Genomic DNA, 23,525 nt, shown 5'->3' on the forward strand with positions numbered 1-23,525 from the left:
AATTCCCAACTGTGACCTTGGACAAGTCACTTGATCTCTATAAGTGGATTTCCTCATAGGTAAATGAGGGGGTTAGATAAGACAATGTCTAAGAGCTCTTTCATCTTAAAACCAGTGACCCTAGGCAGGGCTGTACCCAAAAGCACAGCCTACTTGAACCAACAGGATTAGACATATATGCATGATGATAAAAAATAAGCTCCTTGAGTAGAGATTGTTTTGATCTTTGTATTTGTAATTTAGTTTAAATTTTTTTAAATTGTGGATTGATACATTTGAGCTATGGGTGTTTGAAAGTAAAAATCTTTCAGTGTCAATTCTTTTTTTTAATTAAACTTCATTTTTTAATTAACCAAAATCCTTTCCCTCCCACCTCCTCCCCCCTCTCCCAAATGAAAAAGAAAAAAGCCCTTGTAACAAATAGGTATAGTTAAGCAAGACAAATTCCCACCCTGGTCATGTCCTAAAATTATAGCTGCTGCAGTCTGTACTGAGTCCATCACTTCTGTCAGGAGTGGAGGAGCATGCTTCATCATGAGTCTTCTGGAATGGTAGCTGGTTCACTGTCAGTGATTTCTCCTGTTTGTCAGATCTTCACAAAAAAGCTTCATTTGGCATATATTTTAAGACTTAAAGAAAATTAAAATCCATAGGATTGCAAATGATATCAATTATATTGAAATGGTTATTCCCTCAATTTTTTTTTATACTTTATGGACACTAGGTTAAGAATCTCTGCCCTAGAGGGTTACACAACCAGGATTAGGTTGAGCCTTAATGATGTATAAGTGATAAGAACTGTGCCTTAGATCTAGCTTAGTTGCTTATACTCAATCATAGCAATGATTTTACTTCCTGTACCTAGGATGTGTGAGATGTGTACATAGGACAAGTGTCTGGAAAAATGATATTCCTTCCCAAGTCATTTTCCCACTAAATAACAAAATAAATTTCTATTAAGTTACTTCCCTATGGTTAAAATCAAACACTAGTTCTAGATTTGATTCTTTTGCAAAGGTTACTTGCTGCTTAGAATATTCTAAAAACCATTATTTTAAAATAAGATTAACTTCATGCACAGTTCCTTATCACCCATATTCTACTTAAGAATCATGCTAACAAAAGGCCAGTAGAATAAAAAAATTTTATAATAATAGAATAGTTCTTGATTAGTTCTTCAGTATGTTTTATTTACATTAGACTCTTCCACTATTTCTTGGTGACAGAATCTAGGTTTGTTGGGATTATTTTTAAGCAACCAATCAGCCAGCCAGATCTAAAGGAAAAAGGAAAAAAATTAATGTTCCTTCAATGTATACTATACAAATAGTAAAGCTTGTCAACAATGAGAGTTGGGAAAGTAAAAATGCTAAATAAAAAACACTAAGCATCTCTCATATAGATGATTGTCAAATTATAAAAGCCTTGAAAACAAAATTAAAATTCACCTGCTTGGACATTCTTTACATTAGGAAGCGATGGTCCTGATGTGAATATAAATTACTATTGTGACATCTAGAGTAGTTAGATGCTTTACTCTAGGGTGTGTGTAGACCATCACAACACAAGGTGGGTATCTGGAGGCAGGCACTCCTGGTGAACACCCCTTCAGATCTAAAGAACCATCACTCTGTCAAACACACCGTAAGGAATTTGGGTACTCAAGTCTAGGAGAGGTTGGCCTGTCACTTTGGGCTTCATGGCCCAAAGTGACGTATGCATGACATAGGAGGTAGAGGTGATTTTTCCATCAAGGGCTGAATCAAGCCAAAATACTGGACTAGTAGTAAATGTGTTAAGAGACGAGCCAGAAGAGAAAGACAAGTTGAGGTTCTAGATTAGAGTGGGGGGAGGCCATAAGGCCTGAACCCAAGGGAAAGTAGCTTTGGGACCCATATAGGGAAGATCTTTTCTTATTGGGAGTTTGAGGAGAAGCCACAGAGACAGAGGTATCAGCCAGGGGAATGAAGGTGAAGTATATCAAGGCTGACAATCCCTATATATGTCCTAGACTCCACTCCCAGGCCAAGGTGAGGATGGACAAAGACTCTATTGTTCAGAATGGTAACTCTATACAGTCAACTACTTGACAATCAAATAATATTTTTTTTGGGGGGGGGCAGGGAAATGAGGGTTAAGTGACTTGCCCAGGGTCACATAGCTAGTAAGTGTCAAGTGTCTGAGGCTGGATTTGAACTCAGGTCCTCCTGAATCCAGGGCTGGTGCTTTATCCACTGTGCTACCTAGCTGCCCCCAAGCAATCAAATAATATTAACAACAGCTAGCATTTATATAGTGTTTTTTAAAATAAAGTGTTTTAAGGTTTGCAAAATGTTTTACATGTTAGCTCATTTCATCCTCACAACTTTGTGAAGTGGAAATAAAATAGTGTTGATGTCAAGACCAAGACCAGGGCAAAAGTTAGGAGGGGGAGTACTAAGGGGAGCAGTTAGCTGATGAGTAGCTGATGCTGAGGACCAGAATGGTAAGAACATCTGTAAACTGTGAAGTGTTAACCTTTTAATCTCATCCTATAACCTTCCTCCCTCCCCTTTTCCAGCCCACTGTATATATATTTATCATAAGTCTCTCTTAAATCACCTGAGAAGTTTGTGAGTAGTTACTGAGCAGAAAAGGATGAGGATGGCACAGACCCTGTGGTCTAGATCAAAGCTTCTTAAACTGTGGTCGAAACGCCCTATGAGGTCGAATAACTGAATGTAGGGGTTGTGAAAAATCTGGCAACAGTAAAAGGTTATATATATCCATTTTATATACCTGGGGTTGCCTAAAAAGTTCTTGGCAAAAAGGGGTTTTGAATGGAAAAAGTTTAAAAAGCCCTGGCCTAGGACACTAGATATAATGAAAGCTAGAAAAAGAGGAAGGGAAAAATTCCTAGGGAACTGAGACCTGGATTTGCTAGTAACAAAATAGTAAGTAGGAGAAGTGTCTGTGAAAAATTATTAAGAGGCTTAATAGTCCCTTGTGAAATGGAGAAAGAGATGTTAATGAAGTCAGGCTGTCATGGGTATAATTTCCCTTGGATTTGTCTAAGGCTTTTCAGAACAGCTGAAAATGGATAAAAAGCATCCACAATACCTGGCCTTAATGGATGCTTGTTAGCCCCAATGGATAGACAGCCATCTTGTTCTACCATTCCCTCTCCCCACCTAGCCTACCCCCTTGCACCTGGATGAAGGACATGGATGGCTTTAGGAAGAGTTTGTTCTTTTTGAAAAATTAACAGGATTTACTTTAGAGCCAGGAGCTCTATAGAGAACTAAGGATTCTTTTGCTCTTTCCTTTTAGAATAATTGTACAAACTTGCATAGCTGGTGTAGTAGAGAAAGCACTGAACCTGGAATGAAAGGCCCCCGCTTCCACGCCCTGTTCTGCCACCTAAGCAGCTAGCTGTAGCCCTTATAAAAAGTGATTTAACTTTGCTAAGTTTCATTTCTTTCATTTGTTTAAAAAAATGGGAGATATTAGTACTTACCTCACAGGGTTGCTATGAGGAAAACACTTTATAAACATGAGCTATTTATACATAAAAATGCCCTTCAATGAGAGATACTGCATCAAGAAAAGAATATTTTAAATGAGTTAAAAATGGAGCTGAGGTGGTCAGACATAAGGAAGAAATTGAAATACAAATAGATTCTAGACATTTCATTTGCCAAAAAAAATCTCAGTCCCTTTCATTTTGGGTTCGAAGGCCATTTTTTAAAAGGCTAACAGACAACATTATTTTAGTATGAAAGAAATGTTTCTTACAAAGGGATCTGCTGGTTTGTGCTTGCAAAGCTCTGTGAGTCCTGCCAATAGAGTGGGATTTACATACAAATTCAGGTAATCCTGAGCAGCTTCTCCAACCGGGATGGGCTCAATGACCACTACAACAACAAGCACATTTAAAATTAGTATGAGATGATGGAACATGTATAATCTATAACAAATTGCTTGCTGTCTCATGGAGGGGGGAGATGAGGGAGGGAGGGAGAAAATTTGGAACTCAGAAATTTTTTTTAAATGAATGTTTAAAATTGTCTTTACATGTAACTGAGAGGAAATAAAATATAATTTTTAAAAAAGGAAAGAAACCCCAAATAAACCATGCTTTTAAAAAATTAGTATGAGAAAAAGAAAACAGTCAAATTTCTGTTCTACCATATTACTCTTTAATTTAAAAATGTTTTATTGATACCTTTTGGTATATTTATATCAGTTATTTCTCAAAATATTCTTCCATTCAAAACTGAAACTTCCCTTGTAAAAAATAAAGTTAAGCAAACACCACTCAATAACAGGGGCTGCATCAGACTCTCTATATGTATATGTGTATGTGTATATATGTGTATGTAAATATATATTGTATGTGTATGCATATACATATATGCATGTGTGTATGTATATCTATACATATACATAAAAAATACATGTATGTAGGGATAGGGATGGGAAGAGAGAGACAGACAGAGAGAGATGACACTCTGACCAGTATTTCAGTTCCTTTGCCTCTCCTGAGAGAGTGGTAAGTGTTGTTCAACTATCTGTTCTCCTAAACCATAACTGGTTTTTCAATTGCTCTGAGTTTGTGTTACCTTTTAGTGATCTTTTCATTTATACTATGGTAAGTATCATTTATGTTTTTTATTTCCTTTTTTTGGGGGGGGGGTTTGTTTGTTTGTTTTTGCAGAGCAACGAGGGTTAAGTGATTTGCCCTAAGTCACATAGCTAGTCAGTGTCAAGTGTCTGAGGCTGGATTTGAACTCAGGTCCTCCTGAATCCAGAGCCGGTGCTTTATCCACTGTGCCACCCAGTTGCCCCCCCCCTTTTTTTTTTTTGGTGAGGCAATTGGGGTTAAGTGACCTGCCCAGGGTCCACGCAGCTAGTAAGTGTTAAGTGTCTGAGGCCGGATTTGAACTCAGGTCCTCCCGAATCCAGGGCCGGTGTTCTATCCACTGTGCCACCTAGCTGCCCCCCTATTTCCTTATTTTTAACAGAGTACTCACAACTTGGGATAAACTGTCTTTGCAGCTATATAGAAGAATGCAAAGTCCAAGTGCACCCATCTTAATTGTTGTTTTTCCTTTGTTCTTGAAGATCATGACAGATGTCCTGTCTTGCAACGAATTGGGTTTAAGTGAGGGAGGACTGTCACCAGCCCTCCTGTCACAAAGTCACCAGCTTCACTTTTTCCTCCAGAGCCATCTGGGTCCAGAGGCAAGATATTTATCAGGACAAATGGAGATGGTCCCGGATGTTTAAGGTAATTGGGGTCATACAGCTAGTAAGTGGCTGAGGTCCTGTCAACTTCAGGGCCAGTGCTCTATGCACTGCAACACCTAGCTGCCCCACTCATCTTAATACACAAAAGGACAACAGTATATAGATACTTTGTGAACATTTTTATGTTGAATAGGCCTCCTGAGAGACAGATCTTTACTGGGGAATACATTTAGGTTAGGAAACCTACTATTGAACTGTCTCATCATTCCAGAAGAAGCATAGTGCTTTGCACATAGTAAGTAAGCGCTCAAGGCAACACAAATTGAATGTTGAATAAAATGAGTTGTCCTTCCCCTGAAAAAGTTATAGGACTGAGCTGATAGACTCAGAATCAATAAAGAAACTGAACTATAAGTAATCTGTATGGAGAGTAAAAGGAGAAAAATAAAAGCTCCCACATGGGAGAGGGGCTACAGTGAAAAGAATGCAGAATTTGGAGCATAAGAATTCATTTTGAAGCCCAATTTTTCCATTTACTGCCTGTGTGTTTGCTAATCCTCTCTGTACCCTAGTTTCCTCATCTATAAAATGAGGGGCTTACACTAGATACCTGTGAGGCCCTTTCCAGCTTTAAATCTATGATCCAGTGAAGGAGAAGGGAACAAACATTTACTAAGCAGGTATCTATGCCAGGCACTGTCCTAAGGAATTATATTATTATATCATTATTATTACATTATTACAATTATAACATTTGATTCTCACAACTTTGTGAGGTAGGTGCTATTATTAACTGTAATTCCAGTTAATGTTAATAATGCTATTATTAACTGTAATTACAATTTATGTATTTTACAGTTGAGACAATTAAGTTAGACAAAGGTGAAGTGACTTGCCCAGGGTCACACACCTAGTAAGTATCTGAAACTGGATTTGAATTTGTCTTCCTGACTCCAGGCTCAGCACTCTATCCAATGAACCACCTAAGACTATGTCTTCTACTTCCTTTGTAATGTGTTATTAACTAGAGTGCTCAGCAATTAATTTACCTGCTCAATTCTCACATAGCACCACCTTCTTTTATCATTTTCCAATGTACTTATCACATACTCTGAATAGTGTAATTATCTCTGTTAATATCTTAGTCTGTCTGTCTCTCTCTCTCTCTCTCTTTTTTTTTTTTTTGGTGGGGCGATGAGGGTTAAGTGACTTCCCCAAGGTCACACAGCTAGTAAGTGTCAAGTGTCTGAGGTCGGATTTGAACTCAGATCCTCCTGAATCCAGGGCTGGTGCTTTATCCACTGTGACACCTAGCTGCCTCCAATATCCTAGTCTCTTAACTATCATATAAGCTGCATTTTGAGAGGCACTGTGTCTTATCTAAATTTTGTGAAGGGAGACAACTAAATTTTGCCCTGTCCAGACCACAACCCAAAAGGGAACACACAAGCTGAGACAGGAACGTGATGGACAGCAATGACTTCATCTTTTCCCTATAGCTTTAGTTCTTGTTCAACTTCATTTGCATGCAGATGAGAGAGACAGAGCTGGGGGTGGTCACTGATTTTGGCTTTAGGTGCACAGAAATCTCATAGAGGATGAGTAGGAGGTACACTGAATTTTTAACTCTTCAGTCAAAGTGGTCTGGAACCAAAGACAACTAGATAAGCACTAGATAAGCAATCAAACAATGCTCTCCTTAGAGAACAGCAAAGGGTAACATGAGGATGTGGGCATCACTGTAATGTTGGAGAGAAAAGGTACTTTCATGTTAACAGCTTCAGTCTTTGTGAATTATGGTCTTCAGAACAAGAAAGATGTTTAGTCCCAATGCATTCTCTACTTGGGGGGCTAGGTGGCACAGTGGATAGACTGCTGGACCTGGAGTTCAAATCTGGCCTCAGATATGTACTAGCTGTGTGACCCTAGGCAAGTCACTTACTCCTGTTTGCCTCAGTTTCCTCACTGTAAAATGAGCTTGAGAAGGAAAAGGCTAACCACTTTAGTATATTTGCCAAAAAAAATCACAAAATGGGATCACAGAGAGTTGGACATGGCTGAAACAACCAAACAACAAAAGTACTTTACTTGGGCAATGGGTAGCACAGTGGATAGAGTACCACGCCTGGAATCAAAAAGACCTGAGTTTAAATTTGGCTTAGACACTTACTAGCAGTGTGTCCCTGGGCAAGTCACTTCACCTTGGTTTGCTATATAAATGCTTATTGTCTTCTCTTTCTCCCTTCTCCCCTCCCCCACCAAATATTATATTCAGTTTTGAGAATCACATTTTAGAAAGAGCTTGACAAGCTGGAATGTGTGTAGGGGAAGGCAACCAAGGTACCTTAGAGAAGAAAAGGAGGAGGACATGGTAGCTGTCTCCAAATGTTAAAAATGCCATTGTAGGGGGCAGCTAGGTGGTGCAGTGGATAAAGCACTGGCCCTGGAGTCAGGAGGACCAGAGTTCAAATCCAACCTCAGACACTTAACACTTACTAGCTGTGTGACCCTGGGCAAATCACTTAACCCTAATTGCCTCACGAAAAAAAAAAAATAGCTATTGGTGGATATCTAAGTTTTAGAGTGGAAAATGAAATAAGTTGTGCTGTAAGAAACGATAAGCAGGAGGAGTTTGGAGAAACCTGGAAGGACTTACATGAATTGATGCTGACTGAGAGGAGTAGAACCAGGAGAACATTGTACACAGTAACAGCAACATCGAGTGATGAACAACGGTGATAGACTTGGCTTTTCTCAGCAGTACAATGATCCAAAACAGTTTCAAAGAACTCATGATAGAAAATGTTCTCAACATCCAGAAAAAAGAACTGTGAATTATGAATGTAGATTGAACCGTACTGTTTCTACTTTTGGACTGGTTTTTTTTTTTCCTTCTTTTTTGAGGTTTTTCCCTTGTGCTCTGATTCTTCTTTCACAAGATGACTAACATAGAAATGTTTAATGTGATTGTACATATACAACCTATCTCAGATTGCTTTCTGTCTTGGGGAGGAGGGAGGGAAGGGAGGGTAAGAGAAAAATTTGGAACTAAAAATCCTGTGAAAACAAATGTTGAAAAGTATTCTTATATGTAACTGGAAAATAATAAAATACTTAAAAAAAGAAATGTGTTTTAGAAATTCTTCAGCCTAAATAATGAAATAACCACTAGTTTTATTTTTGTCGCAGTCATTTTTTAATCTAAATTTTGTTACTAATCTTATTCTACAAAGGAATCCTTTGGTGGTTTGATCTAATACTGAATCTGTAAATTGCTTAAGATAGTATTGTCATTTTTGTTGATTAGCATGGCCCAATCACAAGTGATTAATATAATCATCTTTTACTTTGAAGATAATTTGATCCATTCTACTTCTCTCTCCCTCTCTCTTTGTGGGGCAATGAGGGTTAAGTGACTTGCCCAGGGTCACACAGCTACTAAGTGTCAAGTGTCTGAGGTCAGATTTGAACTCAGGTCCTCCTGAATCCAGGGCCAGTGCTTTATCCACTGTGCCATTCTACTTCTCAAAACTGGTGATGGTAATGAAGTCTAGAAGAAAGGTTAGTTGATATAAACATCTACTGTGTGAAAAAGAACTATCAGTGGAGCCATAGGGTAAAAACTTTATGTGATTATAAAAAGAAAAACTGAGCAATACTAATAAATAATGCAATATGTGCAATAAATTATACAAAAGTCCTAGAGTGTTTCTTCAAAAACATTAGAACTTTCAAGTCAACTGCCTACATAAAAAGATAGACTACAATAAAATAGCCAAAGACTACTTGAGAGAAAAATTGAAAGAATATAGAAGGTATTAAAATTGATCAACTCTTGTGTGACCCTGAGCAAGTCACTTAACCCTCATTGCCCCTCAAAAAAAAAACACCAAATCAAAACAAAAAAAATTTATCAACTCTTTAGGTTACATTTTCTTCTTCATAATGAAAATAACACAATTGGAAGGGAAGTAAAAAACTAGAAGAGAGAAGCAATTATAACTCTTCATAAGTTTTCTTCAGAAAGACTGTTTCAAGTCTCTATTTGGTTATGAGAAAGCATGTGGTGATTACTCATGTATTAGCATTCAATAAATGAAAAATCCTTTAAAATCTAGTTTTTCTTCAGAAGGCAAAAAAAAAAATAAGAACTGCAAGAACACACACTTAAATTTACATCAAATATAAATAACTCACCTTCAGGAAACATGAATCGAATTTCTCTTTCTGCTGCAGCAAAATTTTTGCTTCCATGAAGTGCATTCCTTAGGTCATCTGTGCCATAGATTGCCCTTAGACTAAAGGAGGGTAGAATTGATGTCAAATCAATCTAACATCCTTCCCAAATCTTTTATATATGCATTCATCTTACAAATGAAGTCCATTTTACAAAGATATTGTCACTTCTCACTTATGGAGGCTTTAATTTATTTTGAACTTGGGTTCAAAGCTATCTAAAGGAGGGTCAAACAACACATTTAAATTTGCAAGGACACTAGACAAAAAGCTGGGAAAGAGAGACGAATGTGCTGTCAAGGAAAAAAATAAACATAGAAATCTGAAAAATTAGGAACACAATTTCTCCAGACTTCAATAAGGACAACCTTGACTAGGGGGAATCAAGAAACCAAATTTGGTAGCACTGAGAAAAAAATAAACATAGAAATCTGAAAAATTAGGAACACAATTTCTCCAGACTTCAATAAGGACAACCTTGACTAGGGGGAATCAAGAAACCAAATTTGGTAGCACTGACAATAGTATGAAATACTAACATCCCAATTCTATTGATTAACACTGGCAATGTTCTATAAGTATGAGAAAAAAAAATCAGATACTTCTTGGAAATAGTCCAAGATTTTTTTGTGGTATCTGTTATTTGTGCTTGTGTGCATGTGTGCACATGCACACACGCGCACACACACACACACACACACACACACACTCTCAACAAAATTAAAAGAAAACAATGAGGGGCAGCTAGATGGCGCAGTGGATAGAGCACTGGCCCTGGAGTCAGGAGTACCTGAGTTCAAATCGGGCCTCAGACACTTAACACTTACTAGCTGTGTGACCCTGGGCAAGTCACTTAACCCCAGTTGCCTCACTAAAAAAAAGAAAAGAAAAGAAAAGAAAAGAAAACAATGAAATTTCCAAAAGAAAAGGAATACCTCATATTACAGGTATCAGACTCCAGTTACAGAAGCAAATAGAATTTTCTCCTAGGTAAATTACCTGTCTGGGTGTGTCTCCTTAGCTTTGAAGCTATTAAATGGTCCCATAAGATCCAGCCAGTAAGAGATTGCATTATGTCTTGCTAATATCATGGCAACGAGTGGACCCGAACTCATGTATGCTGTTAAATTTGGGAAAAACATTTTCCCATACTGTTCCACATAAAAGTTGCTACACTGTTCAGGGCTAAAACGTAGTTTTCTTCTCTATAAAGGAAACGAACAAAAATGCAAGAAATACATTTTTTAAATGATAGTGTACTAAAACTTGATTTATTCAGATATTAAATGCAGATAATCTGATCAGTTAGGATCTATGAAGAAAGAGTTTGCCAAGAAAATTAAATGTAAACATGATGATGAGGATTGCATGTACAATGGAAAGAGGGCTAGCCTCAGAGTCATCAGGAAGACCTGGATTCAAGTCCTACCTCTGACAACTACTACCTGTGTGACTATGGGCAAGTCACTTAAACTCAGTGCCCCAGGCCACTCTAAAACTTAGATGCAGGTGAATATCTGTATAGGGGGAGAGTTTCCAGCATGGATGGTACTGACAGATATGGGCCAATTTCCCCCCTCTTGTCTCTCTAAGCCAAGATTATGAGAGGGAAGGTTTGACCTCAAGGGAAAAACTTTCAAGTCAGGGCATCTGACCCCTTATTTCTATGGCCCCCCAAACAGCTATGACTCTCTTTGGGCCTCAAGTTTCCCATCTCTAAAATGGGGCTGGATTAGATGATTTCTAAGCTTCCTTCTTGCTCTGAAATGCAATCCCATTAAGTAATTTGCATACAAAACAATGCTATGATGTGCTAATTATAAATAAAAATGCCAACTCATATTCAGTTCAAGAAATATTTAAGTGCCCGATATGTTTATAGTACTGTTGTTTACATAATTCATATAACATTACAGTTTTCAAAGTTCTTTTATACAATCATCTAAAATGACTTAGTAATAATTCAAGGACTTAGGCACATCTGTAGAAAGATTCATTTATATAATAGACCTAAGATATGGACCAGACAGGACTTTAACAGTTTATGACAGTTAGATAACAATTTATAATTGTTAAGCAGTTTATTTTACAGTATATAATTCAGGGGGCGGCTAGGTGGCACAGTGGATAAAGCTTCAGCTCTGGATTCAGGAGGACCTGAGTTCAAATCTGGCCTCAGACACTTGACACTTAGTAGCTGTGTGACCCTGGGCAAGTCACTTAACCCTCATTGCCCCACAAACAAAAACAAACAAAAGACAACAACCCAGTACATAATTCAAGAGTAATAAACTGATTTTCTTTTAAAACTTGTAATTCAGACCTTTCACAAATCCACACTGACCTTTCCCCTACCAATGTTTGAATATAGTTATCCCTTCCACATCACAACTTTCCCCAATATAGTTTTGATATATCACAGGTTGGCATTAGAAATTGAGTGGGAATTTTGGGGGAGAGTTTTGCAGAAGCCATAGATGACACATGAAAGTCAGTAGACGACACAGAAAAAGTTTAAAAACTCAGAAGTGTATAAAATATACGTATAGTATTGTATAATGTCAACCCAAATTTTACAATAAGGTACTATAAACACCCCATAAAAGAAAAAGAAAAATTTCAGACTTCTTCTCTGGTATGGAGGACCAAAAAAATTTACATGGACTTTCCAGATTTGGGGGGGGGCACCCTACCCCTAGTCCCCCACGATGTGGAAGAGATAACTGTATTTCAGAAGGCAATCTCTATTGGAGGATTAGACATGAATGATTTCTAAATGGCCTCTGAAGGTTCATGTTCTTTTAGTTCTGCCCCTCCTCTCAGGAGTCTCCATTTTATAATTATTATAGTCTCACTAAGAGACAGACTACAAGGTTAATTTAACTCCATTAAAAAAAAAAAATCATAGAAGCTTCCTGACCTGCTAAAGGTCACTATAAAAACAATCACCTTCTCAATCTCATCTCATACTTTTTCCTAAATAGAGCTGTAAAAGTCTATCAGTGGGGCAGCTAGGTGGCGCAGTGGATAAAGCACCGGCCCTGGATTCAGGAGGACCTGAGTTCAAATCCAGCCTCAGACATTTCACACTTAGTAGCTGTGTGACCCTGGGCAAGTCACTTAACCCCCATTGCCTCGCAAAAAAAGAAAAAGATATAGTAATATTTAATATGCTTTAATAAATGTTTAATGCCCCCAAACTGTTTAATACAGAAGCCTCTAATTTCTAAGTAACAAATGTATAATAAACTCCCTAAACTTGGGAAAATAATAGGGCGATCCACATATAATTTTACTCGCCACAATGATGTAGGAGGCAAAAAAGAGGTTAACAGAAAAACCTAAGACCCAAGCTTTAATTCAGATATTAGCTCTCAAAGGGAATCAGACCCCAGGTAATGGATAACTTACAAGTCAGGATGCTAGGTATCGTACCCACAGTGATCAGTACCCATAACGGGACCATAAAGGATCAGGTCATATAACACTAAGACACAAGACAGGGTACAGAAATTCTAATGAAAAATGAAGATGCTTTGAAACTAAGCACAGGAATGCGTAGAAAAGGCCAAATTTGTCCCCAGATTCACCTTATGATGCGTAAACCCCAAAAACACACCTCCGCAGAAAACGGTACCTGACTTGGAGGTTGGCTTAGGACCCCAGGAACTCCAAATTAGGATAAGCCCTCCCCTGTACCTCCCCACAAGGTGGAGAATATTATATTGAGTAAGACAGGCCCTCCTTTGTACCTCCCCAAGGTGGAGATTATTATAATGAGACTGATAATAAATTTATTCATACTATAAATATAACTGTCTTTCCTTTCCTTATTTGAGAGATACCTTTCCACATTTCTGGTTCTCTCCCTGTGGTCACCCACAGTACTGCAATACAACTTGGGAAACTGAGTCACTGAGTCTTGTAATTCTTTTGGGATGACTCATGATCAATTTGACCCAAATTCCACCCCACATCAACAATACCAAGAGTACATGTAAGTCTAGGTGACAGGGAGAATGATAGTAATGAAAGAAAGAAGAAAGAAATTCAGAAGAAGGGACCATATTGATGGGAAGATAATGAATTCTATTTTAGACATGTTGAGTTTGAGATGCCTAAAGGACATCCAGTTAAAAATACCCAAAAGGCAGTAGGGACATGGACTGGAACTCGGGAGAGATATTGATGTAGGAGGCAAAAAAGGGGTTAACAGAAAAACCTAAGACCCAAGCTCTAATTTAGATACAAGCTCTAAAAGGAATTCAGACCCCAGTTAATGGCTAACTTAAGACTTGAGTCTTCTATTAATACAAGTCCCACATTAATCGGCACCCATAAAAAAGAACATAAAGAGGCAGGTCATAGAGACCTTAACTATAACAATGATACACTGACAGGACATAGAAATTCTACTGATAAATGAAAATATTTTGAAACCAGACATGGGAATCAAAAAGAGACATGTGCAGAAAAGGCCAAATTTGTCCCCAGATTCACCTTATGACCTGTAAACCCCCAAAACACACCTCCACTGAAAAAGGTACCAGCCTCGGGGGTTGGCTTGGGCCCCCAGGAACTCCAAATTAGGATAAGCCCTCCCCTGTACCTCCCTAAGGAGGAGATTATTATAATGAGACTGATAATTTATCCATACTATAAATATAACTATCTTTTCTTTCCCTATTTGAGAGATACCTTTCCACTTTTCTGGTTCTCTCCCTGTGTTCACTCACAGTACTCCAATAAAACTTGGGAAACTGAATCACTGAGTCTTGTAATTCTTCTGGGACTCATGTTCAATTTGACCCTAATTCCATCCCACATCAATATGAGTAATAGCTCTTAATCTGGGGTCCAGGACCCTCCACCATGGCCAGATTTCAGGAGGGGGGCTGTGAAATCAGATGGAAAAAATTACATATTTCTTTTCATTAATCTTTTGTTCCCTTTGAATCCTATGCATTTTTTATTATGGATTTTAAAACATTCTAAGAAGGTGTCCATAGGCTTGGATTGCCAAAGGTTTCCTTAACACATAAAAGGTTTAAGAACTCCTGGTACAGAGGGAGAAAAGAAGAGGGCTTATAACAAAGGTTTGGGGAACACAACATTAGTGGGAATGACATAGGAAACAAAAATGAATGAACAGTCAAACTGGTGAGGAGAAACAGGAGAGAATAGTGTGAGGGAGACCTAGAGAAGAAAGCATCACTGTATGATCCAGTGTCAAACGCTGCAGAGAGGTTAAAAAGAATGAGGCACATTAAATATAGCAATTAAGAGGTCACTGGTAGCTTTAGAAAGGGCAAATTCAATTCAATAAGAAGGTCAGAAGGCAGACTATAGAGGATTTAGAAAGAGGAAATGGAGGCACATCATACAGCATGTGGTCCACAACACTCCTGCATGAGGCCTGAACCAGACTAAAATGTAACTAGGAAATATTTAACAAAATAAATAAAAATACAATAATGCAGGTAATATTAATATGCAGCCTGCAGGGTTCCTTGTGTACGGTTTAGTGGTCCTTGTTTCTAGACGAGTTTGACATTATTGGTGTGGTAGGGCTTTCTCAAGGAGTTTATCTGAGAAGAGAAGAAAAGATAAAGGATGGGAGCTGGTAGGGAGAACTGGATCAAACAGGGTTTTTTAAGGATTGGCTAATATTTGTAAGTAGTAGTGAAGATAGGGAGAGACTGAACATGAGAAAAAGTCAGGATGAGAGTTGGGGCAATCTGCCTCCTCCAATAGGATTGGTTGAGATCAAGGGTATTTGTAGAAGAATTTGTCTCAACTTGGAGAAGGGTCATTTAAGACAAAATTTCTTAAACTGAATGTGGAGGTCACGAAAAATTTGGCAACCGTAAAAAGTTATGTCTACCTATTTTATATACCTATATACTCAGGGTCACATAAAAATTTCTCAGGGAAAAGGGGTCACAAGTGGAAAGAGTTTAAGAAGCCCTGATGTGAGAGACCACAATGAAGGAGGAGATGGTGAAGGAAGATTTCCAAGTGCCCTGAATTGAGGAGGAGGGAAAAAGTAGGAGTTCCCAGTTAATGATGTCAAATGGAGGAGAGAACCTTAGCTTTCAAGAAGGGGTGTGGTAAGAGGCTTGAGGAGAGTTGAAAAGGTTAAAAATAGCCAGCTGTGGTGAATGGGATAGTGAATTAAGGAGGAGCAAAAAAAGTATGGCCTTGCTGCCAAGAGAGGCCAATGGAGATTAATCTACAGTGGACCCACTTGGCACAGTTTTGTAAATTTTCTTCAGTTTCATTCCGTAGCATGTGAATAGAAGTGAAGGCAGTTGTAATGATTGGAATGATGCCACCTACTGGAGACTTGCTGTGGGAAAGCTCCGCCATGAGGAAAATGCCTCAGAGGCATTGTGGCTTTTCCTCAACGTCAGGAAATGACATTTGCTCATGGGTGCTTGTCTATCAAGGCTACCAGCCAATCAACTTGAGGAGCCTCCTATTTTCTGGGAGGAGACAGGAAGGAGGAAAGGGAGCCTGCGCGGAGAGCTCTCACGCTTTTGGGTTCCTGACTTGATGGTGGTGGTGGCGGCAGAGGACTTCGCAGGAAATTTGAGGAAAGATAGGAATGCCAGGCTGTTGGAATTCTGTTCTCAATCTTTTTCTTTCTATTTTTCAATAAACCCTTAAAAACCTAAACTCATTTTATCAGTGATTTTAGTCAGTTTCCCCCAAAACTGGGGGAACAGATTAGAATCCACATTTAGAATCTTAAATTACACACAGTGAAAAGTGGGATAGGTTTGGCCAAGCATGACGGGTGATAAGACCAAGGGACAAGTCAATGTAGAGTTAGAGTAGTATATAGTATAGAGTTAACCTGGCTTAGTAAGGGGTCCAAATAAGAATGGAGGAGAGTGTAGCCAATGAGGGGTAGCTTTCAGGAAAAGAAAATGAGGAATAAAGATAATGGAGAATGGCAAGGTTGAAGATCAGTGATTGGGTCCTAAGGAATAAATAGCAAAAAATGGGGAAAATATTATTAATTTTAGGGCAAGTTACATAGATGTTTTCCAACCTCCCTTGAGATAACACAAGAGGGAAAAGGCTTAAAAGTCACATTATTCCAATTAGACCTCTTTCAGTGTTTGGCTGTTCTTGTCCTAGAAGGATAAAACACTTGAACATTTTACCAAAAGCAGCTAGCTTTCTTTGGAATTCGAATTTTTATGATTGAATCGGAGATATATATATATAGAGAGAGAGGCCAGATTTGAACTCAGGTCCTCCTGACTCCAGGGCTGGTGTTCTATCCACTGTACCACCTAGCTGCCCCAAGTCAGAGCTATCTTTCTGCAACAAGTTTGGTCCCCAGCTCCAAAACATGGTCCAATAAACAAACATAGCCTGCCTAACACTGGGATATAGACTGACTGATTTTTTTTGGGGGGGGGGGGGCGGGGAATGTTACTTAGTAAAGAAACAAATGTAATTGATTGGGTCTAACCACTTATTTCTTCCCTTCCCCACTCCAAATCATCAAGGGTTTTGCTATCTATGACTTACTTATATCAACTGGTAATTGTAATAGAAGATGAATGTAATTCATCACATAATTAAATTCACTTAGCCTACACAAAAATGGGTTTCTGAGCACTGCCCCAAAACTCAAATACCATTTATTAGATTCTGCCTGAGGAGAGGAGTGGCCTTCATTAGATATCTCAAAGTCCTTTCCAAGGGACTGGTAACCCAAGGCAGTGGTATGCGATATATGATGCTCTACCCCTCAAAGGGAGTGGGCCATATCATAAAAATTATTCATACCTAATCTAAGGTGAAATTGCTTTTGTTTGGTAGTGTAAGAAGTTCAAGAAACCATAGAAATTTCTCCTTTAATCCAACCCTAACCTCTACTGTTAAAAATTAAGATTATATTAGCATTTCTATTTCATTGATCTACCTTTCTATTTTTTAGTCAGTACCAGATAGTTTTGATCTGCAATATGAAAAAATGCTCTAAATCACTATTGGTTAGAGAAATGCAAATTAAAACAATTCTGAGGTGCCACCTCACATCTATCATACTGGCTAATATGACAGAAAAAGAAAATGATGAATGTTGGAGAAGATGTAGGAAAACTTTGTTGGTGGTGGTGTGAACTGATCCAATTATTCTGGAGAGCAATTTGGAACTATGCCCAAAGGTCATATAAGTACATACCCTTTGATCCAGCAATACGACTACTAGGTTTATATCCCAAAGAGATCATAAAAAAGGGAAAAGGACACACATGTACAAAAATAGCAGCTCTTTTTGTGATGGCAAAAAATTTGAAATTGAGGGAATGTCCATCAATTGTGGTATATGAATGAAATGGAATACTATTGTGCACTAAGAAATGATAAGCAGATGGATTTCAGAAAAACCTGAAAAGACTTACACGAACTGATGCTAAGTGAAGTGAACAGAACCAGAACATCGTACATAGAAACAGCAATACTGAACAATGATCAACTATGATTGAGCTAGCTCTTCTCAGCAATACAATGATCCAGGGCAATTCCAAAAGACTCATCATGGAAAATGCTATTCACATACAGAGAAAGAACTATGGAGTCTTAATGAAGATCAAAACATACTATTTTCACTTTTTTTGTTGTTTTTTTCTTTCTTGTGCTTTTCCCCTTTTGTTCTGATTCTTCTTTCCCAATATGGCTAATGTGGAAATATGTTTAACATGATTGTACATATATAAACTATATCAGATTGCTTGCTGTCTTGGAGGAGGAGGGGGGGGATTCAAAATCCTATGAAAATGAATGCTGAAAACTATCTTTAGATGTAATTGGAAAAAATAAAATACTATTAAGTGGGGACCCCCCCTCCAAAAAAATTTTTTTTTGTAATTGGGATGACATTGAATATATGTTAATTTAGGTTAAATTGTCATTTTTATTATATTGGCCCAGCCTACCCATAAACAATTAACATTTCTCCAATTATTTAAAGCTGATTTGTATAAAAGGTTTTTTATAATTTTATGTAGCTGACACCCTCTTGTGTAGGCTGGTATTCTTAGGCTAGCCTGGGCCTTTGTCATTTTTCAGCCTCTTCCAGTGTTTACCAGACTATTTTGCATTTGTAGTGCATTTTTTACTCTACAAATCACTTCACTCACCAAACAGGCGAGGCTTCTGCTCCTGAACTGTGACTGGCCTGGTGGGACCTCTTTCTTCGAGCATCTTGCCTTAAACATGACCTCCTGCTCCCACTCGCAGCAATGCCATTCCTCCCGGCCCGAAGGTGATGCCAGCTGCCCTTACAACGCCTGTATCTCCCAGTCCCAGCCAGAGCCATTTACCTCCTCCAGCCTGTACTCTAATTTCCAAAGCCCGTAAAAACTGCAGCCGAGCACAGCAATTTCTCCTCCTCCTCCTCCTCCATCCATTGATATGTTTGTTCAAGATATTCCTGAATCTGCCACTAGCCCAACTTCAAGCAACCTTTCCTCCCAGAAGAAGTCCAAGATTCATCAGGGAAAAGAAGATCAGAATCTGGTCAAAAAACTGAAGATGAGGACAGTGTTTTCTCAAGCTCAACTGAATGTACTCAACAGTAGATTTGTGGAGCAAAAATACCTCAGCCCACAGCAGATCCGAAATGTGGCTGAGAATTTGAACCTTACTTACAAACAGGTCAAGACCTGGTTTCAGAACCAGAGAATGAAATCAAAGAGATGGTAGAAAGACACCATGTGGCCAAAGAATGGCAATCATATGGTTCAGAATGCATCAGCTGTTGGGAAGTACTTAAGCTTCTACTCTCCGTCCCACCAGGACTTTATGGTGAATCCTTCTGGAAACCTTCCAGTATGGAGTAACCAGACTTGGAATAACCAGTTCCAGAATGGTGGCGAGGGCTCATATCAGCACCAGTGGTTTCAGCACCCCTACCCTGCCAGTGACTTAGGGACTACCTTTGGAAATAATACTGGCGAAGTCTATCCCATGAAACCACAGACGACTATGAGTTTTAACTCCCCCCACACCGTCGAATATCTCCCAAGCTACTCCATGAACGTGCAACCGACTCACAGCAAATCAGAAGAGGACTATGATTATTATTGGCAGGCCAGTGACGTTCAAACACAATTCTTAGATCCCAGTGGAATACCTATATTTCAGTCATAATCTGGGCGACTCATTTCTACACACACACCCCCGCCCTTCCGGGAAAAGTACTCATTTCAGAACTCTTTACTGCTGGTTTCTTTTCCTGCCTTTTTAAGTAACTCTTTTATTTGACTGTTGTGGTTGGTTGGTTTATATGAGTAAAGGCATATCTTACATGCAGAGAAAGGGTCACTATCTTTTATAGATTTGGCTGGCTGGCTCCAGGTTTAGGCACTGTTGGACTACAGAGAAAGTCTGTAAGCTTCAGAATCCTGATCTAAATGATAGGATAAAACCCAATATCAGTTAAAGAAAAAGATGAAAAAACACGTAAGGGAAAAGTTGGGTTGATGGAATTTTGATACCTTTCTTTGTATTTTGTAAAATTATGCTTAGGGTAGTAAATTAAAGCTATTCTTTCTGTATTTTTATCGTTAATATATTTTTTAACAGAAATAGAAGTTCATGTTTGTGCCTTCCCTCTGAGATTATACCCCACTTTATCTCCCTGTATATGTCTTGTGTGTACATAGTTGGCTGTTTGTTCTCTCTCCCTCTCTCCCATTAGATTATGAGCTCTTTGAGGACAGAAACCTTTCCTTGTGTCCCTGGTGCTTAGCACAGTGCCTAGCACACATAATAGTAAGCTCCTTAATAAAATACTTGTGCATTTGAAAAAAAAAATAATTTTATGTAGCTCCGGGGGGGGGGAGTGGGGGTTTGGCAGGTGTACTCCCAGGTATTTTATACTGTCTAGTTATTTTAAATGGGGTACCTCTTACTCTTCTTGCAGTTTTGTTTGTGATCTATAGGAATGTTGATGATTTATGTGGATTTACCTTACTAAAAAAAGCTTTTGCACTAAAAAAAATGAGCTAGGGTAAGAAGAGAAGTTACAGATTACAAAAAAAAAAAATCTTTGCATCAAATATCTACAATAAAGGCCTGATGAAAGGCAACATGTAATAAGCAAATAGAAAGAAGGGTTGGAGGCAAGAAGACTTGGTTTCATATCTTGCCTATTACATCCTTGCTAACTGACACTAGACAAGTCACTTACCCTACAGGTGCCCCATGCAACTCTCTAAGACTATAAGTTACTGGCCTGGCATATAGAAGGAGCTTAAAAAATGCCTGATTGAGCTATTGGTAGAGGTCATGTCCTTTCGCGGAGATAAACCAAAGAAATCATAGTTCTGCCCCACTCCCTCAAAGGGTCTGCTGTCCAAGGTATAATTCCCTATGAATAACTTGGTCAAAGGACAGAACAGTTCTCAGAAGAATTGTAAAACTAGGAAGAACCATGCAAAGAAGCTGCTACAAAAATCTCTAATAAGAGAAATGCAAATCAATCTGAGTTTCACCTTATATCCCAACCCTCCAACCCTGCTCTCCCCCCAGTATTGTCAAAATGATAAAAGACAGTAAGATCAATGTTGGAGGGGCTGCAGAAACGCAGCCACACAAATACACTGCTGAGAAATCTGTAAATTGGTCCAAGTATTCTAGGAAGCAATTTGGAATTAAGCAAGAAACATAACTAATGCTTCCATACCTTTTGATCTAGAGATCCCACTGCTAGCCACATGCCTTACAGAGGTCAAAGATAGGAAAAGTCCTATAAACAAGAAAATAAATCATAGGTGTGGAAACTAAGAGCTGGAAACATAGCAGATGTCCATGAACTGGGGAATGAATGGCTTAACAAATAATGTAATGGAATCTTACAGTTCTATTAAAAATTATGAATATGAAGAATTCAAAGATGCAAAGGGAAATTTAAATGAAAATTGAAGATGCAAAATGAAATAAGCAGAACCTGGAAAACATCACTACAACGCAAATAGAAAAAAAACAATTAAATGTTATATAATGACCAAGCAGGTTTCCCCCCCCCCCAAAAAAAAAAGAGAAAATGAACCTCCTTCCCTTTTTTGTAAAAGTGAGGGACGATCAGTGTTTCATATACTGTCAGGCCCAGTTGATGTGTTGGTTAGTTTTGCTGAACTGATTTTTTTTCTTCTTTTAAAACATTTTTGTTATGATAGCTAGCATTTTCTAACGAGGGATTATGGCAGGAGAGCTTTATTGTAAGAGGATGGAATATTTAGCTCCTTAAAAAATAAGGGCTCAAGGGGAAAGGGACCCACATGTACAAAAATATTTATAGCTGCTCTTTACGTGGTGGCAAGGAATTGGAAGTTATGGGGATGCCCATCAATTGGGGAATGGCTGGACAAGTTGTGGTATATGAATACAATGGAATACTATTGTGCTGTAAGAAATGATGAGCAGGAAGAGTTCAGAGAAACCTGGAGGGTCTTACGTGAGCTGATGAGTGAGATGAGCAGAACCAGAAGAACATTGTACACAGTATCATCAACATTGAGTGTTGATCTACTGTGATGGACTATATTCTTCTCACCAATGCAATGGTACAGAAGAGTTCCAGGGAACTCATGATAGAAGAGGATCTCCAAATCCAAGAAAAAAAAAAAACTGCGGAGTATAGATGCTGAATGAACCATACTATTTCTTTTGTTTTTGGTGCTGTTGTTTTTTTCTGTTTTGAGGTTTTTCATCATTGCTCTGATTTTTTCTCTTATAACATGACTAATGCAGAAATAGGATTAATGTTACTATGCGTATATGTATAGGTATATATGTGTGTGTATATATATATATATATATATATATATATATATATATAAACCTATATCAGATTACCTGCTGTCTAGGGGAGGGGGGAGGGGAGGGAGGGAGAAAAATCTGAAATTGTAAAGCTTGTATAAACAAAAGTTGAGAACTATCTTTACATGTAACAGAAAAAAAATACTTTATTAATTAAAAAAAATAAGGGCTCAAGAATACTCAATTATATTCTATTTTGGTAAATAATCATTATCCTCCAAGTCCCACCATCAACTGGTTAAGAAGCTTTTGGCAAATCATTACTCCCTCAAGCACTAACCCTGCAATAACAATGATACTATTCATTAAACTTTTCATTAAGTATGACATGAAATAAAACAGCCATTCCGAAAACCAACAAAATAAGTCATTCATTTGCAAAGAAACATTTGTGTCCCAGAAGAGATTTACCTGAACAATGGTGAATCCAGATCTGAGGATGATATCTTCTATCTCCTCCTCTTTGTCCACAATATCTGGTTTGATAAGAGCCAGTGTTCTTTCTACATAAATCTGAGGTGGGGGCATTAATAGCTCCATCTAGGCCCTTTAGATAAACTTTTTTGATGGGTTTAAACAGTAATGAGACCCGGCCCACTTCCCTCAGAAAATGCAGGGATTGTGATTAAGGAGGTAGGAGACTTCTCCGAGCTAGATAGCTGATTTAGTAGAAATTTAACCGCTGCTGTGTATTTTTCTAACTAGTTAAGTACCACCCCGAGGGTCGTAATCACAACACCTCCAGTGAGTCCCTCAGGTGCTCTAAGATTTTCCTGGGGCTTCCCCACCTCGGTCACAATCGGGCGGTTTTATCTTCCCGGGAGGTGGGCTGGGCTAGGCAGGGCAGGGCAGGGCAGGTGGGCCGGTTTTTGCAGATGAGGTCACAGAAGCCCAGAGACAAGGGTGGCGGTGACCAGTGATAGAATAGGTGCGGCTGCCAGTGAGGAGGGCTGCCGAGGGCGCGCGGGCCTTTCTCTGATCCGGCTGGTGTTTCGCCTCCGCTGGGCCGGGCCTTCAGTCCCCGGCCCGGCCACCACGCTCACCTCGGAACCGCCAGCCCTCCTCTGCCCCGGGCACTCCGCGGCCTCTCTAGTTGCTAGGAGACACTAAGGACGCGCGGAGGCGGCCACGCCCCTGCGTCCCTCCCCCTCTCCCATGACAAACCAGGCCAGGATTGTGGCCGCGTGTAGCACCAAGCTCCGCCCGCCCGACTC

General features: G+C 38.9%; 1 protein-coding gene and 1 pseudogene across 1 annotated transcript; one reads left to right on the forward strand and one right to left on the reverse strand.

The window, feature by feature from the left end:
- Nucleotides 1-416: 416 nt before the first annotated feature.
- Nucleotides 417-23,445, reverse strand: NME5 (NME/NM23 family member 5). The gene is made up of 5 exons (XM_043982375.1): nt 22,723-23,445; nt 10,465-10,670; nt 9,427-9,527; nt 3,775-3,893; nt 417-1,276 (listed from the first exon to the last, which is right to left on the reverse strand). The coding sequence occupies exons 1-5, from the start codon at nt 22,849-22,851 to the stop codon at nt 1,178-1,180; spliced, it is 654 nt and encodes a 217-aa protein (XP_043838310.1). The 5' UTR covers nt 22,852-23,445; the 3' UTR covers nt 417-1,177.
- LOC122740317 lies at nt 18,703-19,638 on the forward strand (annotated as a pseudogene).
- Nucleotides 23,446-23,525: the final 80 nt, after the last annotated feature.

Source organism: Dromiciops gliroides, chromosome 2 (genome assembly GCF_019393635.1).
Source record: "Dromiciops gliroides isolate mDroGli1 chromosome 2, mDroGli1.pri, whole genome shotgun sequence".
Lineage (NCBI taxonomy): Eukaryota > Metazoa > Chordata > Mammalia > Microbiotheria > Microbiotheriidae > Dromiciops > Dromiciops gliroides.